At 31.4% G+C, this 9570-nt stretch overlaps 1 protein-coding gene across 1 annotated transcript; it reads right to left on the bottom strand.

Annotated features, from left to right (window-relative positions):
* Positions 1–5182: 5182 nt before the first annotated feature.
* Positions 5183–8863, bottom strand: LOC122587158 (probable galacturonosyltransferase 9). Its single transcript, XM_043759248.1, has 3 exons — positions 8489–8863; positions 6273–7511; positions 5183–5836 (listed from the first exon to the last, which is right to left on the bottom strand). Exons 1-3 carry the CDS (start codon positions 8672–8674, stop codon positions 5561–5563), a joined length of 1701 nt encoding a protein of 566 aa, XP_043615183.1. The 5' UTR covers positions 8675–8863; the 3' UTR covers positions 5183–5560.
* Between the last annotated feature and the right edge of the window lie 707 nt (positions 8864–9570).

Genomic DNA, 9570 nt, shown 5'->3' with positions numbered 1-9570 from the left:
CCACCATCTGATTTGGGTTTAGATTCCTTCGAGCCGACTTTTTTTTGTGACTTAGATGATCAGTTTTGGATACTGAGTAAATAGATATTTGAAACTCCATTTTTTAATTTGGGTTTGAAATCTATCAAGCCGACTACTTTTTGTGTCGTCGATGATGGAGTATTGGATATGGGTATTGAGAAAAAGGTGAAATCGAAAAGGGGTTTGGTAATACATCAAATTTAAATGAAAGTAGGTTGTTGTAATCAAAAGCTGAGTGCAGTTTAGGTGTTTGTGAAAATGCTTGTAAGAAAGTGCATGGAAAGGGAGATGAAGGATTTGAGGAAGATCATAATCAAGAGGGTGGTACCACGATGCTTCATTTGTTGTTGGATTTGTGTTGTTAGATGAAGAAGAAGAAGGGAGTGAAGCAGGTGACGATGTGGATGTCGATTTTATTAGTTGTCTGATTTGTGAAGCTGATATCTCTAATTTGAGTGATGAGTTGAGACAAGCTCATACGAATGAGTGCCTTGACAAAAAGTAGACTAATGATCGTGTAAGATTATATTGCTCTTGATTTTTGTATTATATCAACAAATATGAAATAGTAGACTTAGTGTGTTGACAAGGCCTACTTTTTACTTGAATTTGAAGCTTGGTTTATTGGTCATTGACAAAATTGTGATTATAGATTCGAGATATATTGTAGGTTTTAATTAGCAGTTTCATAGTATATTATTTACTTTTTAGTTTAGATTAAAATTGTTCCTACAAATCACATGATGTTCTATTAGTTGCTGTTACTAGATCAATTAAAGTTCCAATTTTTATTGTTTCTTGTAGGATCTATGCAAAATAGGTATTGCTGTTACTAGATTAAAATGGTGATGGTGGTGGTTGAGAAAAGGAATAAAAAAAAAGGAAGAAGAAGATGAGTGTTTTGTATATGTATGATTTTATATCATTGTCATAAATAGTCTCTGTGGTAATGGACGATTATACCCTTGCACATGAGAGATTTAACGGAGGAAAAATGACAGTTGTTAGTGGTAAGGACATCTAGCAATGAAATGAAAAAGCACAGGGACACTTAGTGATAAAAAAAAAGTCCAGGGACGAAAATGCTAATCGAGCAAACCACAGGGACGATTTGTGATTATTTCTCTTTAATATATATTGAGAAAGCACAACATTAGTGATTGTACTTTATATAATTAAACCTTATATATTTAACTTAATATCCTATTTTATTTTACTTTTTTGCCCGTCGACATCACAAAAAGAGAACCAAAGGTTTTGGTCTTTGTTTTTCCATAGCCCGTTACCAAAAGAAAAATATTTAAAAAGTAGCTTTAAAAATTTATCTTATAACGTTTAAATATTCAAAGTTTTTGGTCTTTTGGCTTAATTTTTTTTATTTATTATGGAGGTGTTTGGTACAATGAAATGGAAATGGTGGAAATGGAATGAGAAACACTTCTCATGTTTGGTTGTAATGGAGAATGGGAAAGAGAATCGAGAATAGGGAATCGATTCCATTTCCTCAATTCTCTATTAAATGTAGAGAATTGATGGGAATGTAAATTTAAATTTTTTTTTTTGTTTTAGTGATGTTATATGTATTAAATTTGATTATTATTTAAAATTTAGTATTTTTTATATATTCATTCTCTGCATTTACCAAACGACGGAATCGATTCTCTTTCCAAATACTCATTCTTTTTCCCACTATATTCATTCTATATTACATTTCCATTCTCTTTGATTCACTCATACCAAACACCCCCTTAAGTGCTGAGTATATTAAGTAGCTGAATGTATAAATAATGTCTGTATGTATTAAGTAAAAATTAGGTAATTGACGTTTATCATTGTTATTAAGTCAAAAAAGAAACAAGCCTTAATCTCATATCAAGTACACGGAAGGTCAATGACACTTTTAAAATTATAAAATGAAATTGCAAGTAACAAAAGATTATATAATTTATTTTTTAATTCATCAAAGTTGGGTTGGGTTGTATGAGATTTTAGGTATATGTTTTGTAGTGTGACGATTTAACTTTGTAGAAAACTACTATAATACGTAAAAATAGTACAATAACTTTACTTCGCCACTGCCATAATGTTTTTAAGTATTTAAAGATTTTGGTCAATGATTTTTTACTTTTTTTTGGTCATTAAGTGTTGAGTGTATTAAGTGGCTAAATTTATAAATGTATGTATTAAGTAAAATTTAGGTAGTTGACATTTATTTTTGTTTATTAAGTTAAAATAAAAGTATCAAAATTTGACTGAATGTATTAAGTTCTTAAATATTAAGTCTATTAAATAAAAAAATAAACCAACCGTAGTCACATATCAAAACGCGGGAGGTTAATGAAACTTTTAAGAGTGTAAAACTATATTACAAGATTTAGGAACAAAAGATTATGTAATTAATTTTTAATTCAAAAATGTTAGGTAAGGTTGTATAAGATTTTAGGTATACGTTTTGTAGTGATGACTTAATTTTGTAGTAAACTATTGTAATACGTAGAAATAGTATAAAAATTCAGACTTTTATAAACATTGTGGGGTATAGCCACTCTTTACCGCCATGTAGCCCCGCCACTGGAATCAAATGTATAGACAAATGTAATAAACACCACATTAATCCTTTTACTTAATATATTTAAATAAAATATAACCATATTTATCTACATTAAACACAATTGTGTTATGTCGTTTGAATACATTGCATTTTGATAACAATCTTGCAACTTTATTTTATAGGATCATCTCGATAAATATGAATGATAATAATGCCTTATTTTTTAACTATAAAATAACTTTACCACCTAACACACGCTATAAATATAAGTTTCATTATAACATAACTAATAGTTATTTATTGGGTGTTTGAAATTGTGTTTGTAACATGGATTTTGCGAATAAAAACTGTGTTTTGCAAAAAGATATCTAGCCTGCTTTTCTAAAAATGCATATTTTCTATATGGAAAATCCAACCATCAACTTTTTGCTAAACATTTTTTTGAATTATTTGTGTTATGCAAACACAATAATCAAATATTTTTTCGATATGCAATCGCAAACACCTTTTTAGTTTACCAAACGTAACTTTTATAATTACATTATTAGATAGAATCTTCATGGATATGAATATAATATAGTATAAGAAAAATTCAGAGATTAATTCTTGATATTATTTAAAATAAAATTTTTGGTAATTATGTGATATGTTAAAAAAAAGTTACCACACAATTGTTTGTACCATTCAAAATTCAAAAATTCTATAAATTTAACTAAAAATACATAATCTAGAAATCTCAATATATTGATGTAAAATTTTTAAAAGAGTAACTATAAACACAAATAGTGGACTTTTTGAGGCTAAAATCTTAAGAAAGATAATTTAAAGTTGAATTCTTAAATAAAAGTGAAAAATATATATCAATCTAATTGAAAAAAGGATATACGTTTAATATATTTTAAAAGATGATATTTTAAAACTTTGTTTATATGTAAATTAACTTAAAATTAACTTAGTATAGCATGATTTTAATTTACATCTTTTGTAGCATGATACTAATTAATTTATTTTCAACATCTTTTATCCATATTTATCAATTTACAACATTATAAAACTATAATATGTCATTAGTTAAACATGTTCTTTCACGTATTATGCGGGATAATAATCTACTTTTTTTAATAAAGTAATAGTAAATTTACACCCTAAAGTAATATTCAAAGGAAAAATTTTTCATAGGCTCAGTCAGGTTTGAAACCTCAGTGTGGGTATTATCGAAAACACTTAGATTTGTTGAATCTATAGTATAACTAAAAGAGGGGAGTTGGGGTACACTTGACACCCTTAATCCCCTTCATTTAGCCTAATACTCACTTTTCATTAATTCTTTATTTTTTTAATATTTATTTAATAAAAATGACCAACTTTTAATAAAAAAATCTTATAAGAAAAAACTTTATTATTATTATTATTCTTATTATTATCAATCTACACTTTTTGTTTCTCTTTTTATTTAACTAAAGTTGAAAAAAAATGGATAAACTTGAATTAATATTTATATGGTGTTAATTTTCATATGTTTTATCGTTAGTTTTCGTATTGATTAAGTTGTGATATTAGTCATTTAGTTATACACTTTTTGTTTCTCTTCTTAATTAACTAAAGTTGGAAAAAAAATAGTAAACTGAAATCAATATTTATATGGTGTTAATTTTCATATGTTTCTTCTTTAGCTTTCGTATTCATTAAATATTGATATTGGTTATACACTTTTGTTTCACAATTATTATAAGATTTATATATCTTTAGACCCGTCCATTGGATGGGCCTGAGGACTAGTATTTTATACAAAGATAGTCGTAAACCATGTTTAGTAATTTTTGTTGGATAATGGTTTGAATCCAAAAATATATTAGTATTTACAACGGGTTGTCATTGGATTTCTTGTTCTTAATATTTCCAAATTAATTAGTACGGTAAATCGGCTAACACAGGAACATGAGGTGGGCTTCAGTTCTGGTGGGCCTGGTTCCCATTCATCTGAAAGAGATGTCTGGCTGGTTGCGTACTTGCACCAATCCAGTCCATTCGGTAGAATAAGTGGTTTTTATCTTCCTACTTTGAATTTTATGAATATGGATAGAAACATGATGTGGGACTGCCGCTGCCACAGCCGCCGCTCCACCACATCACGCGAGCATATTACTATAAGCATCCAATGCAATTGAATCCAAAACCTTTTGCATTTACAAGTCAATAGAAGGTATATCACTTGATGAATTCATGCCTAGTTTCTTAACATTACAAGTATTTTCAACGGCAATGAGTTGATAAGCCTCGGTCACCATTCACCAATGGAGGTGGAGGTATAATTATATCAACCCATTGCGCACAAACAGAAATACACAACCGAGCAGAATAAATACTTGTGATTCTTCTCCAAGTTACCTCAGGTTTGAAATCATGTAATAGCAGAAACCAGTTAGATTCTAACATTAGACAGCTGAAATTTTCAATTGAATATTACTTATCGAATACATATTCAGATGACCAGATTCGAACCAGTTAACAGTCCATTTATACAGGTCTAGTTCAAACATTTAATAGCTAAAGTGACTAGTAACTTGCTATCTACGGCTCCGCCTTATAATGCACATGGCCACATGTGTATTCATATTAAACAGGACATCATCAATAAGGTTACATTTAACATCTATAAATAAGTACAGATACATCTACTACAACATTTAAAAGCTGATAAATAACTTACATGATTGCAGTGCTAGTACCGTAACTTTATCGAGTGAGAGATATTCGTACAAAGAATCATTTAACATGTATGTAACCCCAGCACACGGGTTCAACTTGGTATTTTAACACTTTAACTATCACGTGTATAAAACAATGCGATACTAGCAGAGCTTGGCTCATAACGTTACACTATTTAGAAGTAAATTGAAGAACATGTAGCAATAGCCACGCAAAATGGATAGAGGCAATTTTGATTACCTCTAGGTTCTCAGTTCACAAGGAGGAAGTGCTCATTGGCTACAGACCAAAGTTGCACATCTGCACGTATTCCATTTCGTTGTCAACATATTTAGTCCATAAATGCTTGAACTGGTTCATAGCAATATCGAGCCACGGTTTCATGTTTCCATTGAAATGAATAACAGCAGCATGATTAATCTCATCCATGCTTATACTCGGGTTATATCCGAGTCCAAGAACATGCCATGTTTTTTCTAATGATTTTGTTGTTGAATAAAAGGTCATCAGTCCAGGGGGGAGTGTCCCCAATTGCCACAAGGTCTGATCCTCATTCTGTTGCAAGATTCATAAAAGATCAGTTCATATATAACATTTCTAATCTAGTGATTCTGAATAAACATGTGATCTAACTTTTTCTTTCTATCCTTAAACTGCTGTACATATCATAGTACGCATTTAAGAAACAAAGAGGTTTATAAGAAAACTATTCATCTGAGATTTCAACAAAATATGAAACAACCTTAATAACAATAGCCAAATAAGATTTTAAAAAACAGAATAGATGTAAACAACTTAAAATGTTTGGTGATTCTCCTTTAATATTAAGATATTATGATTATTCAATTCACATAAAGTTGTAAAAAGATTGTGATGGTTTAACAGAAGATAAAAAAGAAGAAAGAATAGTTCCTATACGCTAGGTCAAAAACAAAATATAGCTATGACATAACCGCATAAAAGAGTAGTAAACAAGCATAAAAGCACGTACCAGATCCTGCCAGTAATGGTACTGATCGGTTAGTCTTTCACGCCTCCAAGCATCAAGATCAAATATATTCATGCCAAAAGCCCATGCACAAGCCTTGGGATTAAATTTATCCTTGATCAAAGGATGGGAAAAGTTCAAATACTGACCGTAACGATGAAATGAACCAAAGCATGTCTCAACTGCTCCGTTAACCTTGCCATCTAAGTCAACTTTCCACAATGCAGTCAAATCTTTCTGGACTACAACATCGTCATCTAAGAACAATATCCGGTGCAGCTTTGGATACATCTCCGGCAAGTAAAACTTAAGGTGATTCAGCATTGACAAATGCTGTGGGTTCCCAGATTTCACGGTTTTCACATCTTGCGTCTCGTTTTCTGCCTTATTATCCAAGTACAACTTCTGTAAATTTGCAGACTCCATTTGTCTGAGTAGAGGGACATATGAAGAATTTAAGAAAGTAAATTCTTCAACTGCTTTCACCTCGACAAAAGCACCCCCTCCAACTGGCCTCATCTTAAACCAAACCTTCATCGCAGCAAGATTCATCTTATCTGTAACAATGTGGAAAACATGCTTCCAAGGCTCTTCAGCATTCTTTACAGCTGAGTTCACCACAACAGACACCGCAATCACATTATCAGAAAATATGGCGTAGTGGTACAAGGAAGGATCCTCAAACTCAGGCTTAGGTTTTTCATCTCTATATTTTTCAGGATTCGCAATACGTTCTCCCATTAGGCGCATCGCAAGACAATGCAAACTTTTTGGAGTCGATTTAGCAGCAATTAAGCTAGCAAACGCCCCGTTCTTCTTAGCTTTTTGTAACAACTCGTTAACAGCAAATATTGTATCTTTCAATTTCTGAATTTTCAGCTGATTATCATAAGATTCCTTACTATCAGCAATCATTAACCTGGCAACCTTGATCTTATCCTTAATTTCCTTCTCAAATTGCCTCAACACTTCCTCATCCAAAGGTCCGTTAGCCTCAAACAAAGAAGTGCGATAAGTTGGCTTCACACCCAAATCAGAAAAGTTTGTTGCCATGTCATCAAACATCTTGAGCTGCTTGGATATCTCAAGCTTAAGCTTTCTTGCATAAGAGGCGTATGCATTCACAAGCACGATATGATCACTTGCTTGCTTATGTATTAAATCTAACCTAGTCTTTAATGGATCCGACTTCAAAGCAAGAAATGTCCTATGCATGTACGCCCTTCCAGTTGTTGATATTTCCTGTCATAATATCAGAGAAAGAGAACTTCAATTCCAAATCACTTATATCCACATATTTGTACAATAATCAACATTTTAGCTAAAACTGAGTTAGACCATTTCATAGAAGTAAGGTTAGCAAAAAAAAAAAAAAACGGCTTAGCGATCAAATGTATGTAACTTGTGACGTTTGCTACTGAGTGTATCCAAAATCCAAATAGTTACTGCTACTATATGTATCTAAATTCTAATAACTTGTAAACTAGTGAGTTAGTGACTTGGCCCTGGTTTGGATGACTTGGTAGACGACATGACAACTTGTATAGTTGACACATCAGCAAAAATACCAGTAACCTAGTAAAAATGTAACTGGATACTGGATACATACAACAGCAATGAACTGAAAATTTAATACACACAACAGACGACTTAAAATTTTGATGCAAACAATGGCAAAATTGCAAAATGTTACTAGTTTGATAAAGTTTGGTTATAGTTAACATATCAGTTCTTAACGAAATCACTATACACACTTTATAAATAAGTAACTTACATACTTAATGTATCCTAGAATACTCGTAATCCAGTAACTGAGCGCCAGTTAATGACGCGGCTACATATACGTGTGTCACGACAGGTAAAAGTTACCGTTTATCCAATGAAGTAACTAGATACATACAACATACTGGATACATTTTAATAAATAATTAATATCCTCCTTGTTTTTTCAATCAAATCTCCATATATACTTATACATCTCCTAGAAAACTTGCTGATACTGAGATTCAGTCCTACGCATATTCCGGCCAAAACCGAGCCTCAATCTAAATCCTCCAAAAGCACTAACACCGTTCAATTTCGAATTCATAAATCTATCATTTAATTAGATCAGCTCATAAGTTAACTATCAACATTTAGAATATATATATAAAACAATTGAATTACAATAACACAATGTAACATAATATATATATATATAGAGAGAGAGAGGGGGATACAGAATTGTCGTCATCGTGAGGGAGGTGTGAAGCAGGGTGAGAAGAGAAGAGAACAGAAGCAGTGGCAAAGAAAAGAAGAGTGAACATAGCAGAAACAAATATCCTGTAACTAAAGAAGCTTCTAATAGCTGACGATAACGCCGATCCGTTACCGCTGCCTCTGCCGTTACGTGTGACCACGGCCATTTCGGCCTAACCAAATTTACAAATAGATCTACCACTAACACTTCTTTGTTACTGCAGTTAGATTTGGTGTGAAATGAATGTTAAGGAATGAGGATGTGATATTGAGTTTGTAGTGGAACTGTGTGTGTGAAAGCAGAAGTGAAAGTGTGTGTGTGTGTGGATCTGATCTGAAAAGTGGGAAGGAGGAGAGGGGGGAGAGTTGTAAATTTGGGGGAAGAACGTGATCAAGTCCTAATCCCACCGCGTCGGTGAGTTGTTTTCATGTTTTGTCTTTTTCTCTCTATTTTAATACTCGTGTAAATTTGGGGGTAAATTAGTTTAGTTAAATTATTATGTTAAAAAAGTACAGTAATTTTTAGGTAAAGCCGTAATTACTTGATCTATTATGTAAATTAAAGATACTCAAATATTCAAATTGGATCGGTAATCAATATCCAGGTTTAATATGGTTATATGACCATGTTAGACAAGTTTATTTATTGGCGTAGTCTAGGTCATATAGGTTCAATTTGGGTCATTAAGCTAAAAAAATTAATTTTACACTTTTTAATTTTGATTATATATTAATTCATTTTAAATCTATAACAATTTACAAAGTTCTTAATAAATTATAAGGTTTAGTATTTAGAATTGTAATGAACTTTTACAATTTTTTTATTGTATGAATGTAACTTACATTTGGTGCATTGTAGAAAAAAAACTTTGTAAAACTGTTCAAATAATGTAACATTTTGACATGCACCAATCGAAAAATTACACGTGTTAGCTCATATAATTTGCCACGTATACACCTTTACATTATCTGAACAGTTTTATAAAGTTTCTTCCTACAATGCACCAAATCTAAGTTATATTCATACAATAGGAAAAATGTAAAAGTTTCTTACACTTTCAGA

The sequence above is a fragment of the Erigeron canadensis genome, chromosome 2, assembly GCF_010389155.1.
Source record: "Erigeron canadensis isolate Cc75 chromosome 2, C_canadensis_v1, whole genome shotgun sequence".
Lineage (NCBI taxonomy): Eukaryota > Viridiplantae > Streptophyta > Magnoliopsida > Asterales > Asteraceae > Erigeron > Erigeron canadensis.
Note: the sequence above shows the minus strand (reverse complement) of the source record. Positions and strands in the feature narration are given on the sequence as shown.

What these genes read in the sequence shown, in the direction of transcription:
- LOC122587158 (XM_043759248.1), bottom strand. Translation starts at nt 8,674, where the DNA reads ATGGCCGTGGTCACACGTAACGGCAGAGGCAGCGGTAACGGATCGGCG. An exon ending in CTCACGATGACGACAATTCT is followed by an intron (nt 7,512 to 8,488) that starts GTATCCCCCTCT and finishes ATATTATGACAG; the next exon opens with GAAATATCAACAACTGGAAG. An exon ending in ACCATTACTGGCAGGATCTG is followed by an intron (nt 5,837 to 6,272) that starts GTACGTGCTTTT and finishes ATCTTGCAACAG; the next exon opens with AATGAGGATCAGACCTTGTG.